At 41.6% G+C, this 19,943-nt stretch overlaps 1 protein-coding gene across 1 annotated transcript in view; it reads right to left on the reverse strand.

Moving 5' to 3' along the window:
* The window catches only part of LOC111963076 (SAM and SH3 domain-containing protein 1-like), a 150,823-nt gene that overhangs the window by 43,259 nt on the left and 87,621 nt on the right, over window positions 1–19,943 (reverse strand). The window contains 1 exon segment of the mRNA XM_070443309.1: window positions 108–242. Coding sequence (XP_070299410.1) covers window positions 108–242 — 135 coding nt within the window.

Consider the following 19,943-nt stretch of genomic DNA (forward strand, 5'->3'; position numbering starts at 1 on the left):
GATGAAGGACAAAGTCACACTGTTACTGATGTTAAATAATGATGGACAACATCTGATTGTAAAATTGCAACAGTTAGGTTAAACCTAATAAGTAGAATATTATTTACCATCTCTGATTGTGCATCTTGTACAACCTTACGTTTCCTAATCTCCTCCATTCTGTCTTGGACGTCACTGAGAGAGGCGCTGTAATAGTCAGAGTACTCCTGAGCCAAGTCCTCAAAGGTTCCCAACGAGCCATCCTAGAGGAGAGGACATGGTCCGTATGAACAGAGATGAAGACCTACCTCATCACATAGTAAGGATCTACATATCACAGAGCAATAGAGAGTTGGCACAAGCTATCACATCACAGACCCGCATCCGGTGCATAGTACAACAGGAAAACAGTAGACAAGTAAACTGACCATTGTTTTACGACATCAACATCAGATGTCGTAAAATGCCGTGGTAGAGAACCGGGGGACTGTGGGAGACCAGGGGCCAGAAAGACTAGTGTGTGTGTGTGTTTGTGTGTCTGAGCTACTGGCCCTCCCTCTCCACCAGTAATACCATGCCTACACACTCGCCAGACCTCCTCAGCGGTGACCCCCAGAAGCATCGTATGTACAGTAGTCTTTGACCTGACCACTGTCAACAGTATCAACTTGAGAAGTTTTGGTACGAGTACACAGCTCACTGTACCAGAAATGACCAGGAATACTAGTGAGATGGCTTTTCCTCAATAGAAACCCAGGATCTCCAGACCTACAGAACCGCGCAGAGACATCCTACTATTGTGTTCTTTACTGCCCTTTTGTTGTGCGGGCTGAAGAAAATTAAAAAGACAGGAAAAGTTTCCACACTTTTGCAGACTCATCTCCTGAAAATGTCTTCAAAGTATTGCTGATGACTTTCCTCTCCCAAACTGGAAATACATAATAAATAATATAGTGATATATTAATAAAGTGATATATAATAATATAGTGATATCTGTTCTCTGTCCTACAGAGCCAGGCTGATACCATTTACTCTACAACCCTGTTCCTCTCTGTAATCTGATTTGACATTGTACTCTTCCTTTATGTTTACATGACAGAGACTAGGTGAGGGCTTCATGGATAATCGACTATGCTGCTGAATCACATTTTGATATCTCCATATCAGTACTGTTATGGGGATACTCATGAGTTTTCGCCGAGCTGCCTGGAGAATATGCTTAGTCACTGTTTTTCTTCCAAAGAGAAAATAATTATATGAAACATTGGACAGATCAGCTGTAACCTTGAGCTTCTCAMTGATAAGCAGTTTGTGCTGAAGAAGAATGTCCGAGTCAGTGAAAATAAACACCAGGGATGTATCCCAAATTACAACCTATTCCCTTTATAGAGCACTACTTTTGACCAGGGCCCATAGGGTTCTGATCAAAAGGTGTACACTATATAGGGAAATGGGTTACCATTTAAGATGCATCCCTGGTGTTTAATTTCACTGACTCAGACATTCTTCTTCAATATTTCATATCATTATTTTCTCTTTGGAAGAAAAACAGTGACTAAAAATGGTCTCCAGCTCTGCAAAAAAATCTGAGGAATGCAAAGCTGACAAGCAGCTGCTGTTACAGTTGAAGTCAGAAGTTTACATACACTTAGGTTGTAGTCATTAAAACTCATTTTTCAACCACTCCACATATGTCTTGTTARCAAACTATAGTTTTGGCAAGTCGTTTAGGACATGTACTTTGTGCATGAYACAAGTMATTTTTCCAACAAATGTTTACAGACAGATTATTTCACTTATAATTCACTGTATTACAATTCCAGTGGGTTAGAAGTTTACATACACTAAGTTGACTGTGCCTTTAAACAGCTTGGAAAATTCCAGAAAACAATGTCATGGCTTTAAAAGCTTCTGATTGGCTAATTGACATCATTTGAGTAAATTGGAGGTGTACCTGTAGATGTATTTCAAGGCCTACCTTCAAACTCAGTGCCTCTTTGCTTGATATCATGAGAAAATCTAAAGAAATCAACCAAGACTTCAGAAAAAAAATTGTAGACCTACACAAGTCTGGTTCATCCTTGGGAGCAATTTCCAAACGCCTGAAGGTACCACGTTCCTCTGTACAAAACAATAGTACGCAAGTATAAACACCATGGGACCACGCAGCCGTCATACCGCTCAGGAAGGAGACGCGTTCTGTCTCCTAGAGATGAACGTACTTTGGTGCGAAAAGTGCAAATCAATCCCAGAACAACAGCAAAGGACCTTGTGAAGATGCTGGATGAAACAGGTACAAAAGTATCTATATCCACAGTAAAACGAGTCCGATAGAGGCCTTTTTGACGTACTAACACATTTTCTAAAACTACATTTGAGGCGACTTATGGTAGAGAAATGAACATTCAATTCTCTGACAACAGCTCTGGTGGACATTCCTGCAGTCAGCATGCCAATTGCATGCTCCCTCAAAACTTCACATTTGTGGCATTGTGTTTTGTGTCAAGACTGTACATTTTAGGAGTGGCCTTTTATTGTCCCCAGCACAAGGTGCACTTGTGTAATGATCATGTAGTTTTATCAGCTTCTTGATATGCCACACCTGTCAGGTGGATGGATTATCTTTGCAACGGAGAAATGCTCACTAACAGGGATGTAAACAAATTTGTGCATAAAATCKGAGAGAATTTTGCTTTTTGTGCATATGGAACACTTCAGGGATCTTTAATTTCAGCTCATGAAACATGGGACCAACACTTTACATGCTGCATTAATATTTGTGTTCAGTATATATTATTTTTCCAATTTAAAAGGATAATGTAGTACTGTAGTTTAATGTTAGACTTCAAAGTAATATTTCATGCAGTTAGCGGATGTTCCTAACTGTACTGTATGTATAATATGTCCTCTTTAGTCTCACAAATTCTTACATTACATGTAACATCTAATGGGTCTGTTAATGTCATCAGCCAGAACAGATCAATGTAAAAATCAAATATTTATTTTAATTTGTCACATGCGCCGAATAMAACAGGTTCACCTTACAGTGAAATGCTTACGATGCGAAAAAATCTAACAAAATAGCACGGTTGGTTAAGAGCCAATAAAACAGCAGCCATTCTTTCCGGCGCCGTCTCCCATACATCTCCTATACTAAGCTATCCCATAAACTCTCCTATAAGCTAAGGCTATCCCATACATCTCCTATACTAAGCTATCCCATACATTCTCCTATACTAAGCTATCCATACATCTCCTATACTAAGCTAATACACTACGGTCACAAGTTTTAGAACACTACTCATTCAAGGGTTTTTCTTTATTTTTACTATTTTATACATTGTAGAATAATAGTGAAGACATCAAAACTATGAAATAGCACATATGGAATCATGTGGTAACCAAAAAAGTGTTAACAAATCAAAATGTATTTTATATTTTAGATCCTTCAAATAGCCCACCGTTGCCTTGATGACAGCTTTCACACTCAATGCGATTAGATATGGGGAGTTTCCTGGCCATGGACCCAAAATATCGATGATTTGTTCCCCAAGCCACTTAGTTATCACTTTTGCCTTATGGCAAGGTGCTCCATCATGCTGGAAACGGCATTGTTCGTCACCAAACTGTTCCTGGATGGTTGGGAGAAGTTGCTCTCGAGAAATGTGTTGGTACCATTCTTTATTCATGGCTGTGTTCTTAGGCAAAATTGTGAGTGAGCCCACTCCCTTGGCTGAGAAGCAACCCACACTAATGGTCTCAGGATGCTTTACTGTTGGCATGACACAGGACTGATGGTAGCGCTCACCTTGTCTTCTCCGGACAAGCTTTTTTCCGGATGCCCCAACAATCGGAAAGGGAATTCATCAGAGAAAATTACTTTACCCCAGTCCTCAGCAGTCCAATCCCTTGTCTTTTGCAGAATACAGTCTGTCCCTGATGTTTTTCCTGGAGAGAAGTGGCTTCCTTGCTGCCTCTTCTTGACACCAGGCCATCCTCCAATAGGCTTCGCCTCACTGTGCGTGCAGATGCACTCACCCTGCCTGCTGCCATTCCCGAGCAAGCTCTGTACAGGTGGTGCTCCGATCCCGCAGCTGAATCAACTTTAAGAAAAGACGGGTCCTGGCGCTTGCTGGACTTTCTTGGGCACCCTGAAGCCTTCTTCACAACAATTGGACCGCTCTCCTTGAAGTTCTTGATGATCCGATAAATGGTTAATTTAGGTGCAATCTTACTGGCAGCAATATCCTTGCCTGTGAAGCCCTTTTTGTGCAAAGCAATGATGATGGCACGTGTTTCCTTGCAGGTAACCATGGTTGACAGAGGATGAACAATGATTTTAAGCACCACCCTCCTTTTGAAACTTCCAGTCTGTTATTTGAACTCAATCAGCATGACAGAGTGATCTCCAGCCTTGTCCTCGTCAACACTCACACCTGTGTGAATGAGAGAATCACTGACATGTCAGCTGGTCCTTTTGTGGCAGGGGTGAAATGCAGTGGAAATGTTTTTKGGGGGATTCAGTTCATTTGCATGGCAAATGACTTTGCAATTAATTGCAATTCATCTGATCACTCTTCATAACATTCTGGAGTATATGCAAATTGCCATCATACAAACTGAGGTAGCAAACTTCGTGAAAACTAATATTTGTGTCAGTCTCAAAACTTTTGGCCATGACTGTATATTATGGCAAGAACAGCTCAAATAAGCAAAGAGAAACAACAGTCCATCATTACTTTAAGGTCAGTCAATACGGAACATTTCAAGAACTCTGAAAGTTTCTTCAAGTGCAGTAGCAAAAACGATCAAGCGTTCTAAAACTTTTGACCGGCAGTGTACATCTCCCATACAAAGCTATCCCATACATGCTATACTCCAACTGCCTCTTTACAGTTCAGGCCATACAGTATTTACCCCAAACCTACAACCACAAAGCATGCAGACAACATAAATAAAGCAGAAAATATTAAATCTGTTATTATGAATAATTTAAAAAGAGTATGCATCCCCCACACTAGTCCTTTGAGTGGATGTAAATGCATCTGTACTCTGCCCAACCTTATCTCTCTAAACTAAATCAGAAATGATGAATACATTATGTTATAATGAATTTAAAAAGGGTATGTATTCTAGTGTCTTTTCCCCAAACAATCCTGAGTTGTGACCAGCAACTGAAGGCTCACTGGTCTCCTTCTTGTGGTATGATACTAACCCTAACCCTCGTGGTATGATACTAACACTAACCCTCGTGGTATGATACTGTGACTGACTGGCTCAACTGTCCAGAAAAAAAGAACCATTCATTCGGTTAAATGACATGATACCCCGGAGGTCAGAAACAGTCAAATCTAGCTGCTTGGCTGCATGCATCCCAAATGGTACCCTATTCCTTATGARGTGCATTACGTTTCACCAGGGCCCTTTGACCAGGGCCCAAAAATAGTGCACTATATAGGGAACAAGGTACAATTTGGGATGCAAACCTTTTCTTTTCACCCGTCGAGTTGAGAAATGAATGAACAAATGATCTTGGCTGTTGTCCATTGAGAGGCATTGCACTGTCAGACCACAGACAGATGGCCACTGCGTGCTTCTTATAAACAGTCCATTGTGGGGGTGACCACATGATATCTCATGCCTCTCAGCGCTTATTTTGCATGGTATGTTCAACACAACACGTCCTACGTCATTGTAAGCTGCTATGAAAATCAGCTGTCTTGATGTCTTCACTTCTATGAAAAATACCTTCTTACATCATGCTCGTGAATGTAATGGCCATAGTTATATTCCCCATCCAAGATCATGCTTAATACTTCATTTTGTTTACAACCGTCTGATGCTCGTCAGTCAGAGTAGAGGGAAAGCCATAACCAGGCACTTTTGTTACAGTTTGACCCTCAGACAAACGGAACAGATGGGTTGCAKATGCTCTGTGCACGTCCTCCTGACAGGGGGAATCCCCATTGAAACTACTGAACCATAGCATCAGGGCTTCTCTCYCTCTCTAAGCAGTAACTGAGGCAGTCCCCTGTAACAGGTCTCATCAGATCAGAGGAGTAAAGGACAGTCACATTACCAGTTGACAATGGATCCGGAAGGTATCTGAAGACAAAACATCTTCCTTGTCTCGTGTCCTGAGGCCGCTGTATGTCTGGTGATAAGAGATCTGTCTTATGGTGCTCCTTTCAGAAACAACGCTACAGTGGATACCTCACTTGACCRCTTGTGGTGGAGCTGGAGCTATCTGGAAATGCTCTCACTAACACACACACTTCAGAAAGTCTGAGTCTGGCTTTGCTTCAGATGAAGCATTGCATATAAAGGTCAAATATAGGCTTGAGCGGTATCCACATTTTCATATTGTCATACCATCATCTCATCCCRGGATTTATGCCATTACCGGTTTAGTACACAAGGGGGCAGAAAAGTACACAAAAACCACAGAAAAGTCCATTTGGGTGTCTATTACCAGAATGCTAACAAATATTCCACAAGTTATAGAGCATTTACATCCACAACCATATGTAGGAGCTACTGGATGTCAAGACGGCAGTGGCAGCTGTACAGAGAGCTCATCCAAAGGGCTTTGACTATTTCAAACATGGCAAAAAGTAAACAATATGATGCCCCGTCTAGTTATTAATTCAGCCACTTAGATACAGTGCATTCAGGGAAGTATTCAGACCCCTTGACTTTTTCCACATTTTGTTAATTTACAGCCTTATCTAAAATTTATTAAATCGTTTTTCCTCATCAATCTACACACAATACCCCATAATGACAAAGCGAAAACAGGTTTAGACATGTTTGCAAATGTATTAAAAATAAAACAAATATCTTCGCATAAGTATTCAGACCCTTTGCTATGAGATTTGAAAGTGAGTCCAGGTGTATCCTGTTTCCATTGATCATCCTTGAGATGTCTCTACAACTTGATTGGAGTTAACCTGTGGTAAATTCAATTGATTGGACATTATTTGGAAAGGCGCACACCTGTCTATATAAGGTCCCACAATTGACAGGGCATGTCAGAGCAAAAACCAAGGCATGAGGTTGAAGGAATTGTCCGTAGAGCTCTGCGACAGGATTGTGTCAGGGCACAGATATGGTACCAAAAAATGTCTGCAGCATTGAAGGTCCCCAAGAACAGATTGGCCTCCATCATGCTTAAATGGAAGAAGTTTGGAATCACCAAGACTCTTCCTAGAGCTGGCCGCCCGGCCAAACTGAGCAATCGGGGGAGAAAAGCCTTGGTCAGGTGACCAGGAACCCGATGGTCACTCTGACAGAGCTCCAGAGTTCCTCTGTGGAGATGGGAGAACCTTCCAGAAGGACAACCATCTCTGCAGCACGCCACCAATTGGGCCTTTATGGTAGAGTGGCCAGACAGAAGCCACTCCTCAGTAAAAGGCACATCAGCCCGCTTGGAGTTTGCCAAAAGGCACGTAAAGGACTCTCAGAGCATGAGAAACAAGATTCTCTGGTCTGATGAAACCAAGATTGAACTCTTTGGCCTGAATGCCAAGCTTCACGTCTGGAGGAAACCTGGCACCATCCCTACGGTGAAGTATTGTGGTGGCAGCATCATGCTGTGGGGGAAATTTTTAGCAGCAGGGACGGGGAGACTAGCCAGAATCGAGGGAAAGATGAACGGTGCAAAGTACAGAGAGATCCTTGATGAAAACCTGCTCCAGAGAGCTCAGGACCTCAGACTGGGGGCGAAGGTTCACCTTCCAACAGGACAACGACCCTAAGAACACAGCAAAGACAACGCAGGAGTGGCTTCGGAACAAGTCTCTGAATGTCCTTAAGTGGCCCAGCCAGAGCCCGGACTTGAACCCGATCGAACATCTCTGGAGAAACCTGAAAATAGCTGTGCAGCGATGCTCCCTATCCAACCTGAAAGAGCTTGAGAGGATCTGCAGAGAAGAATGGGATAAACTCCCCAAATACAGGTGTGCCAAGCTTGTAGCATCATACCCAAGAAAACGAGGCTGTAATTGCTGCCAAAGGTGCTTCAAAGGGTCAATGTGATATTTCAGCAGTTTTTTTTATATATCTGCAAAAATGTTGCTTTGTCTTCATGGGATATTGTTTGTAGATGGATTAAAAAATATATAATTTGCATCAATTTTAGAATTAGGCTGTAAAGTAACAATGTGGAAAAAGTCAAGGGGTTTGAATACTTTCCGAATGCACTGTCACTAGAAAGTTAAACTTAGGGGTCCCGTTAAGGCAGAATTCTGTGATTTTCACACAGGAAAAATATATAAAATGCAGAAGAAATATTGTTTTGTAAACACAGCTCTAAAATGCTTATTGTAATTTCTGCTCGGCATCAGACTMATTTTGTGCTTCAGYTGCAYTTCTCCACTCAKATGAGAATTCACAAAGGGGCATTCTAACAGCAGACAGCGCTCTGACTGAYGKGTAGCTACTTTTCGCGGTGTAGCCAGCCTACTTCTTTGTAAAATGCAAGATTAACTTTAAGCAAAAAAATAGGAAATGTAGCTGGCTACAATCTTCCTATGATAAACATGATGGCCATGCACCGTTAAAAAACAAAAAAAACGTTGTTTTTCATTGTTGTCATCTGATGAAAATGAAGCTATTTTCTGCCAGGTGTGTTGAACTATGTATTTTCTGTGACGGGAAACTACATGTCCCTGATCCCTCTACTGAAGCAAAAAAACACTTGACTTTCAATATAAAACACGACCTCTGTAAATACACTGCTGGACTCACCTGCTCCTGCTTTCTCCCGCTGTGCTATTTTACAAACAAACACACGTGACTGGCTCAATCGTAAGCATCATTATGTAAAATAATGTGACAGGAGATAAAGCATATCGTGTTCATTTCACCTAACGTATTGCACAAGTTGACTGCAGATATTTACTTAAATTGCTACAAATATTCACATTTATTGAAAAACTTTAAAGAAATAGTTTCAACTGTATTGACAGTAGTGAAAAAACATCCCGTGGCTATTTCCAAATATCTCGGTATACCGCCAAAAGCTAGTCAAATAGGGGTACTTATATTTGTCCTGTTTCACACATGTACAACCTCTTAATCTGTACAATTATGGTGATTATTCTTATTCTTTTTTTTGCATATCCCTCCCCCCGAGACACCCTCAAAGTGTGGTCATGGCCAGGGATCAGCCATTATTGACGGCGACCCTGGAGCTATTAGGTTTAAGTGCCTTGCTCAAGGGCAKGGATCGAACAAGCAAMCTTTCAGTTACTGGCCCAACGCTAACCACTAGGCTACCTGCCGCCAATATAGAGATACAAATCCGCACATCTCTTATCTCCTCAGATYGCTCCTCTATATCAATTCCTACTTTTGTGTCAACAATCTCAGTCTAATAAGAGTTAGCAAACACATAGGCCTTCGCATTCACTCCTTCACTCATTCAGCAGACACCCATTATGTGCAACAGGCCTGCTACAGTACATTTCCCTTTGTCATGTATCAGCACAGTCTAACAACAGGGGAATGGGTCATATCATGTCTATCATAGCTATCATGTCCATCACAACAATCTCTTAGCAGGGTCATACTGCACACACACACGGTTTGGTGAAAACAGGACGACACTAAAGGGAAGGAGCCAGAGACACAGCAAATAACAGCAGATCCAATTATTGTGATAAAACTTCTCCACAGCCACGAAAGAGGTCTATTATTACAGAACAACGTCGTTCATCCTATGAAAGAAGGCTAACATCAGCAAACCAACACTAAACTAACAGGCATTAGTTCACCAGATCCTCCAGTTGAGCGTGAGAGTAACGGGAAAAGTAAAGAGATCTTTTACAATTCTCACCACAAGTTGGCAGCCTGTTTCTTAGGTCCCCTCCCCCCCACTTGCGCGTGACAAGAGGAACGACAGTCCGGTACCTCGTTGTCTTTTCAAACCTGACTGAGTTACTCCTCAGTACACTCAGTGGAGAACAATGCAACTTCAACTCAAAGGAGGAGGAGTGTCCAGCAAACAGAAATATAGCCAGGGATGCTGTGAGGGTAGGGCTGTGAGGGTAGGGCTGTGAGGGTAGGGCTGTGTTACCAGCTGGGTCTTTCTGCTCACTACCACACACACACCCTGACTAACTGTTCATTCACTAGATAACATAAACCACTCTCTGCTGAGTGTTAGGGTGTGTGTGTGTGTGTGTGTGTGTGTGTGTGTGTGTGTGTGTGTGTGTGTGTGTAACACGCTGTTTCACAAGTTTGAACCACAAAAGTTTGTTCAAGCATGGATAAGGAATTTATACCACAAATAGGTGACGCTCAATGAGTATGGGGCTAAATTAACTTCGACACAGGAGGGGCAAGGTTTAGTGATGATCATTCAGCCCAACGTCTCACTGACCACCAGCAGAGGACAGCAAAAGACAAGTGAACTAGCCCATCCATAGCTTCTCCCCTTCTTGGTTCACAAAGGGTGAAGGAGACTGAGGGAATCCTAAAAAGTWAATTTATATTAAGTATTCTAACAAAAAACATACTATCCATGATGACAAAGCGTTCTATTTCTTCATAAGATCTTGGACAATCTACTCAATATTTACAAAGGGTAGCCATCTGAACAGCCTCTGGTAAGAAACTCCCAATCCTCCTAAAACAATCCTAATCAAATGAACGTCTACACATAAACATAGTTTTATTTCCAGGTACAAAACAGTTGACTGTATAAAATCACAACAGTAGGACTCTGGAAATTAACATTGATGCTCCCCCCCTCATGGACTAAATTCAAATGTTTTAACAGATCTTGGTCTGACCTTTGACTGGCCCCAATATAAGCCTACTCTTCCTAGTATGAGATTAGGGTGGTTAAATCCTGTGTCTGTCTCCTAATATTAACCTCATTGTCTCCAGTGTACAGAGCTATGGCAGGGCAGCCAGAAACACTATCATTAGATCAGTGGTAGTGATTCTAGTGCAGGGGCAGATGGATGAGTGAGCTAGGTATGTGCTGCATACCCCCCCCCCCCCCCCCACACACACCGGGGACTGGGGATGGACAGGAGGAGGAGGTGTGCTGTCTGCTGGGTCTGCCAGTTCCTCCTGAATATGATCATAACAGACAGCTACACACACACACACACACACTGGGCTCTTGTTCAATCTGACCTCGTTTGGAATCACATTAAAAACGGCATCCCTCTCGTCCCAAGATGATGATAATTGTGGTTTTAAATTAAAGCTGCAATATGCAACTTTTTGCGTGGTCAGACCAAATTCATTCTCATAGACTTGCTTTCAAAGTGGTAGATCTGTTCTGTGTGTGCTATTTTTATGCTTCCCATTCTTAAGTTTAGTTTTTGCGTCTTTTACTTTCGATTTTGTACAACAGTTTCAAAACAGCTGGAAATACAATATGTTTGGTTATGGAAAATACATTTCACACCGGTTTAGATGGTACATTGATTCTCTATAATATACTTGCTTGTTTTGTCACATACTGAAATTGGGCGAACTATTAGAATTTTAGCAACCAGGAAACATTTCTATTTCATTTTTATATTTACGAAGTAAACAGTAGTGGGTCAATTTCCGAAACAACTAGGTTGGTTGATGCGCGAGGCTAAACTTCCCCGCTGTTTTGGTCCCATTAGTTACCATGTTGTAGCAGTATGAAGCGCACATGTGGAGACACTCAGTGACTTTGTGAGCGCAAAGTCTTGCATCAAACTCATCTCAAATGGGCCGTTCCTCTGCTCAGACGTAAGATCTGGCAGGTGTGCGCAACAACACTTGGATAGGTATTTTAGGTATCAGCTAACCCCTGCATTGATGTTGCATGCATCAACCAATGGTTGGGTGCCACGTCATTAATAGGTTTGTTAATTATTTTATTTCCGTTTACAAAATAGCTTCTTCATGATTTGTTTTGATTTAGTTTACTATAATAACCTTGGCTCCCACCCTCCTCTCTCCCCTTCCATCTTTCCTCCCACCATCTCCCCTTCCTTCCCTCTCTTTATTGACCGACAATAGACCATCATTACCACACAGAAGAAACCAGTAGGCTAGACCTTCTAATGTTGAGACGTGTGCCACTGATGCTCTCTCCTGCACGAGCTCCCCCGCATAGAGACTGTTGCTATAAGGAAGTGGAAGAGGCTAAACTAAACCGATCGACCACATCAGTACGCCGCACAGCGGGTGTCTGCTCAGACATTATGTAATATAACTTCTTTCTAAGATTCAGGGATGAAATGGAACCGCGTTGAAAATGATCTGAATGACACTTTAAAAGAGGATGGGAATAAGCGGAACGAACGCTGAGCATTTCTCTATATCAGTAGGCTAACTGCCCAGGGGATTAGGACATTGACCTTAAATCCATTAGCAGGGACTTTCATAGCAGGCTGACAAACGTCCCACCCAAAAAATCTCCAGACAAGAAGMGATTCCCTTTACAATTCAACAGCACAGAGCTAGAGGGAGATGGGGAGAGAGACRGCGAGAGAGATAGCAACCAAGAAGGAGTGATGAAAGAGACAAATAGAGAGAGAGAGATGAGAAAAAAAATTTTAAAGATGGAGAGAGCAAGAGAGAGACAGGAGAGGGGGTCGTTTTCCCTCTTTATGGTTGAGGAGMCTGTCTGTCGATTGTTCCTGGCCCCTGAAGCATGTTTAATTCAGAGATTATGAAATAATTACATCAAGCTTCATGCATTGGTAATTAACCCACATGGCGTCTGAGTCTCCACATGACACACTCATCCCCATGTTGGGCACTACGTTTGACCAGGGCAGACGTCAATCATGGAACAACATGCTAGATTTTAGGACTGCTGAATGGGGTGGGAGAAAATGGAAAAACATTTTCATAAAGATTCAATGACACCTGCAATAAATTAATCAATTATCGCACTTTAAAAACGTACAACATACTATACATTTGCTTCCTCTTGGTTGTAAAAAATAATGTCTGATTACTATCCAGTTTAGTCACAAACCACCTGTGAAGCAGAAATGGTKGATTGGACAGTGAGGAGACAGACAGGATGTTCTGGTGCCGGATGAGACAGGTGCAGGATGAATTGGCCAATAAACTTAATACAGAAAATAACAAACAGGACTTTGACAAATACTTGAATAAATCAAAGATATTCTCAGTATAAACTATTCCGGTAACAACTCTGTCTATAGCCAAACTCAGGTAACTCTACTCTAGCCAACTTGTTACCTGCCCAGCCTGCTCTCGCCCAGGCAAAGGCCAACTGACCACCTAAATACTCTTTCCAGGATCTCTCGGCTGCTATGAATGTCCCATCATGATAGCTCCACAACACATTTCTACCATAAATGCGTAATTTCCCATGGACATGTACCATAAAACAACAGTTTTACATAAACACACACTTCAATAAATTGCGCCATAATGCATCAGGTAGTTTAAATTAAATGATTCTCTACCAACACTTTAATCGTTATTCTAATAATATATTTCACATTGCTAGAGCATGTATGTTTAAAATGGCCAGCTTTATACACGGTAGAAACATGGTTAACAAGTTACATTGTTGTAGTAACTGGCGTGCACAACAAACAATTGACTTTGGCACCTTATGTCAAAGTATTGTTGGCAAATGGAATGCGGAACCCTATCCAACATTCTCTTTTGTTTCAGGACTCTTGACTATACCTTGAATAGAAACAAAGAGTTTCTCCAACCAATCATTTGTTTCAGTATCACAGTCTATAAGTCACAGACATGCGCTCCATGACACACCACCCCTCTGAAAGATGTGAGGCTCCCTTAAATATTGCAGTGTATATGGCAGCTGTGTACAATTGTGTTTTATTTTATAGTTTCTTAGCTAGCAGACTCAAGATATTGCTCATAAATCCTCAAAACGTTGGAATGACTGACTGTTCCTCATCAAAACTTCACTTACATTTTAGAGCCTTTAAATGTGTGTTTGATACAAGCGGCGCCATACTTGGAGGAATATGACTTATAATTCATGACWAATTTTTACATTTTCAAAGTATTTCTGCTTAAACCCTTTTGGTTTAACCATTCTGCATTATTCAGGTTGAGATTATTTTTTCATAACCTGGTCACTGAGTTACATCTTATCCAGCTCGTTTGGAGACATGTTCCTCATTTATGTATGTGAAGCACTGTCCGCACTGCATTTTACTCTATGAAATGTGCTACATAAATAACATTTAAATGGATTTGATCATGGAAATATGAAATGGAATGCATTTCACTGAATCCTCCTTTGAGCCTCAATCTCAACCAACACTAACTGGACACATAGCAGCAGACTGGTGTGGCGTCTGTGCATTCAGGTGGCTGAACACAAATTGACAGGGCTGAGAAACGTGGTCATGAGGGCGTTAAAACCAGTCCATGTGTGAGTCGCCCACACAGAGAGTAAGGCTAGATATTGACTGAAAGAATCAATGGGATTCACGGTGCATATTGAAATCGCTACAACAGTATTCTGTTCTCTTATTTCTTCTGCATGATATGCTCCGCTTTGCCAATGTGCTCAGAATTATTTTTAAGCGTACAAAATATGCCTGTTTCAATGGGCATGAGTACAGAGCCCAACTGCCCTAGGAGGCTCTCTCTATTAGCGGGCCTGTGAGCTGCCGTTAGTGGGAGAAGGATCAGACAGGTTCAATGCACCATACTGTAATGTAAAAGGTCAATAGTAGCCGATCAGACTCTCACCTGACAAAGAGTGGCAGACCAGGTACAATACAGATACAGTRTGAAACATAACACCTTGTCCTCTGTGATTTATTGTGAAACCATAACCAGTGTTCAAAGTCACTYTGGATTCTCATGCAATTCTTCTGATGGAAGTAAGAGAATGCTACTAGCTTGGCTAATTGCTTTCATGACTCCCCTCCACAGTGGAATCAGTATTGGATCATGTAGCCAAGGATGTCCTTGGAAGGAGGAGATGGTGAGTTTGAGTCAAAGTACACTGAAGAACTAAATGAAGTCAGACAGAAGACAATGTTCCCAGCGCTGTAGTGATGTCTGTGGGAGCTTTTGGTTGTCAAGTGGAGCCGAGTGTAATTAGTGTAGAGATAGTGTAGAGAGGGTGGAGTAGTTGGTAGAGGTTAGAGAGGAACATTTGAAGTACATGAGCAGTTTGTTAGATTCAGTCTCTTGAAAAAATGATCTCCCAATAGGCAGACAGGCCATTACTCAGAACACTCCCACAGGAACACTTAGAACACTACCACAGTTAAGAACCCTTAGAACAAAAATAAAAGAACACTCAGAACACTACTACAGTTAAGAACCCTTAGAACAAAAATAAAAGAACACTCGCTCCTTTTCAATCACTATGAGCTCCACGCTCTCGTTCTCCTTCACAGCACAGCCAAAAGCGCTGAGCACGCATTACATTTACTTCAGTCAGTTAATGCTATACTTAGACAATAGGCTTTTAGTGATGAAGGCTCTGTTGAAACAAGTCATTTTGTCTCTGGTGCAACAAACCTCTCAAATGGCCCCTCTCTCTAGTTCTCAGCACACCTGTGTGTCACCAATGACACCCTATTCACTATATTATTGCACTACTTTGACCAGAGCCCTATGGGCCCAGGTAAAAAGTAGTTAAGGGAATAGGGYGCCATTTTGGAAGGCGCCATTGTACAGCTTCAATGGAATTTAGGGACCACAAAGGAAATACTGTAGATATTTTTTGGGTGATATCCCCGTCACGTTTGTAACATTCACTGTGAGTATGTGTTTATAAAAATAAATAAAATAAAAGGCAAATAAAATCAAATAGGCCACAGTTAGTATCTCTGTCCTGATTGATATCTCCATCACCTGTTTGTCTTCATGTGCTACCCTGTCTCTTAACATCCCCACTCACTGTCTCTTAACATCCCCAACTCCCTGTCCCCTCTATACAATCGCCACTCCCCTGTCTCTGTAACATCCCCAACTCCCTGTTCTTAACATCCCACTCCCTGTCTCTTAACATCCCCACATCCTGTCCTCTTAACATCTCCGCACTCCCTGTCTCTTAACATCCCACCGCGTCTCTTGAACATCCCCTCCTGCTAAATCCTCACTGGTTCTCTTAACATTTCCCTCACTTACGATCCGGCTCTTCACCCTCACTGTATCTTAACATCGCCACTCACTGTTTCTTTAACATCCCCACTGCTCACTGTCTCTTAACATTCCCCACTCCCTGTCTCTTAACATCCCACTCCTGTCTCTTAACATCTCCACTCAACTGTCTCTTAACATCCCCACTCCTGTCTCTTAACATCCCACTCACTGGTCTCTTAACATCCCCTCCTGTCTCTTAACATCCCCACTCACTGTCTCTTAACATCCCCACTCACTGTTCTCTTAACATCCCCGACTCACGTCTCTTAAATCTCCACTCACTGTCTCTTAACATCCTCCACTCCTGTCTTCTAACATCCCCACTCCTGTCTCTTAACATCCCCACTCCTGTCTCTTAACATCCCCACTCCCTGTCTCTTAACATCCCCACGTCACGCTCTTAACATCCCCTACTCCCTGTCTCTTAACATCCCCACTCACTGTCTCTTAACATCTCCCACTCACTGTCTCTTAACATCCACCACTCACTGTCTCTTAACATCCCACTCACTGTCTCTTAACATCCCCCACTCACTGTCTCTTAACATCCACCACTCACTGTCTCTTAACATCCCCACTCACTGTCCTTAACATCTTCCGCACGTCCCTGTCCCTTAACATCCCCACTCACTGTCTCTTAACATCCCCACTCACTGTCTCTTAACATCCCCACTCACTGTCTCTTAACATCCCCACTCACTGTCTCTTGCTTCCCTTACTTCCATCCCTCCGGCTCACTTTTCCCCCAAAATCTCTGGATCTCTCTCTTTCTCTGGAATATTTCTCTATCCCTGTCAGGCATCTCCCCAACTGTTTCCAAGAATAACCAAAAACAGGTCCTTTACATCAGAAAACACATTAAGTGAAGTAAAAAAAAAAAAAAAGGATGCATGAATAAATACTAATGTAGACAAATGGCCTTAAATGGAGGTTGTGACTCAGTCACAGATGTTTCAGCACTGTGGCTAGAAGCATCTCAGTCACCGAGAGAGTTCAGATCAAGGTCACGTATAGTACAGTGCACACATTCTCAGTATGTGTAGGTTATCCCTGCGGGAATTAAACACACAACCTTCGAATGGCTAGAGCCATGCTCTTACCAACTGAACCAAACTGAACCAGAGGTAGAAACACCCTCAGTTTAAAAAAAACACCAGATTAAAAAAGAGGATTTATTTGCTGTGCCCCATCCTTTAAAATGAAACAGGAGCAGGGCCCTAGCCTTAAAAGGTGCAATCTGCAATATCCCTCAGTTTTACAGCAGGGATGCAGTTTCTCTGAAAAACGAATTACATACTGTAGCTTTAAAGCAAATCAGATTAAAGGAGGAAGTGGAGGATTTTGTTAGCAATGTCTCATCCTGCAGGGAGGGACAGGTTAACACTGTACCTGTACACCTGTTTCCTCTCATTCCTCATAAAACATTCTGCACATCCTGCATTTCCYCTATCTGAGCTATCGTTATGGACACCCACCCTTCCTGTTTATATGCTGACTGGCTGGGACACCAGTGCACATGACATAGAAGATGCATTTCTGGTTTGATTGTGGGTTTACAGTCCTAATAAATAGATAAGAAATTAAAACAATGGTAAGAATAAGAGGATCAAGACAAAGGTAGACAGAGAGAGTCCTTATGCTGCTCTTCATTAGATAAACTACTGWGGCCAAAGTAAAGGGCATCTCTAAGACCAATTTACAGTGTTTGTTAACCAGTGTAGTAGAACTCAATAGTAGATGCTTGTGAATGAGCCAGACAAGGACACAGTGGTGCTCCACTGCTCCCATGGACAACATGTATCGTAGAGCAGCTATGGGAAGTCATCTCTCGCTCACTGACCAAAAGCCATCAAAGCAACAGCAGATTCTGTCAATTCTGTCTATGATCTTCTGTAGCTCAGTTGGTAGAGCAGGGAGCTTGTAACGCCAGGATATTGGGTTCGATCCCTGACTAAGTGACTTTSGGTAAAAGCGTCTGCTACATGGAATCCCACCCACCCCTTTTTTCGTATTTTTTTTTAGATTAATAGTAGCTTTCCAACAAACATCAAGCATCACTCTGATATGGCCCACCCAACTACCTCATACCCATAGTTATTTTTTATTATTATTATTTTTTGCACCCCAGTATCTCTACTTGCACATCATCATCTGCACATCTATCTCTCCAGTGTTAATGCTAAATTGTAATTATTTCGCCACTATGGCCTATTTATTGCCTTACCTCCCTAATCTTACTACATTTGCACACACTGTAAATATTATTTTCTATTGTGTTATTGACTGTACGTTTGTTTATCCCATGTGTAACTCTGTGTTGTTGTTTTTGTCGCATTGCTTTGCTTTATCTTGGCCAGGTTGCAGTTGTAAATGAGAACTTGTTCTCAACTGGCCTACCTGGTTAAATAAAAGGTGAAATAAAAAATAAAACTGAATGATGTGGTGGATATAATGTTAGTTGGAAATCTACAATAGGGGAGACTGAGAATATTCTAGTAGAGGTCGACAGCGCGTTTAATAGAATGGCCGATTTAATTAGGGCGATTTCAAGTTTTCATAACAATCAGAAATCTGTATTTTGGGGACACACGGTATTTTGTATTTTTATTTTCACGAAATGATTCTACTTGTATTTTATTTATTTATTTTTAACCTTTATTTCACTTGGCAAGTCAGTTAAGAACACATTCTTATTTTCAATGACTGCTAGGAAGCGGTGGGTTCTGCAACTTGTTCAGGGGCGAACGGAAGATTTTTTACTTTGCGGTTAATTTTTACTTAGCGGTTAAGTAGTCCAACGCTCTAACACTGCTTTACATTGCCAATCACGAGGAGCCTGCTGTTAGCGGAATGCAGTAAGAAGCCAAGGTAAGTTGCTAGCTAGCATTAAACGTATTTATATATCAAGACAAGTCAATCAATCATATCATAGGTTAACTACACCCATGGATTGATTGATAGTACTTAACTAAGTTTATATCTGCGGTGTCCTGCGTTGCATATAATCGATGCGGGTGTCCTTCAGACCGATAAAAAGAACTGTGTACTGCTACCAACGTGTACACTAAACATAAACATCAATGGCCTTTCTTAAAACTCAATACCCAAGATATAGGTTATTTTTAAACTGCATTATTTTGTTATTATTGCCTGACTAAATGAAATTTTCTATTTAAACTAGGGAAGACTGTGTCATATCTGCTTGCAAGCAGAGTCAGCGGTATATGCAGCATTCTTATGGGTGCGCCTGGCTGCTTGCGAATCTGTGTGAGGACTATTTTTCTAACAAGAGACTAGCCATCCCTTTGCCAAAACGGGGGGATGAGTTTAACAAACATCATTATGCTGAAAAAAGCACAATCGATTGCACCGACTCGTTTACTCTAACCATGAAACATGATGACTTTCTTAAAATCAATTACACAAAGGATATTTATTTTTTAAAACCTGTCATATTTAGGTAAAGAAGATCAGGTTAGCAGGAATATACAAGGTGAAATTGTGTCACTTCTCTTGCATTCACTTGGCAACGCTCAGAGTCAGAGTCAGAGGTCAGTTTGGGCCGTCCTGGTTCGTCGTTTGCGAACTAATTTGCCAGAATTTCTACTCGTAATTATTGAACGAACCCATTGAAGGTTGTGTCATGTTAAAGTTGATATTTTTAAAGACTTGTTCGGTAGGTGTCACCCGCTTGGTAGACTTTTAAAATAGAGCGGAACCGGTTACGGTTAATCTTCAAACTGCAAGAATAAAACGTTTCTATGTCTTTAGTGAGAATGATATACTTCGGATTGTCGACAACTATATTAATCGGAGACCTAACAGGCAGCGTCTCGTA

The sequence above is a fragment of the Salvelinus sp. IW2-2015 genome, linkage group LG4q.2 (assembly GCF_002910315.2).
Source record: "Salvelinus sp. IW2-2015 linkage group LG4q.2, ASM291031v2, whole genome shotgun sequence".
Lineage (NCBI taxonomy): Eukaryota > Metazoa > Chordata > Actinopteri > Salmoniformes > Salmonidae > Salvelinus > Salvelinus sp. IW2-2015.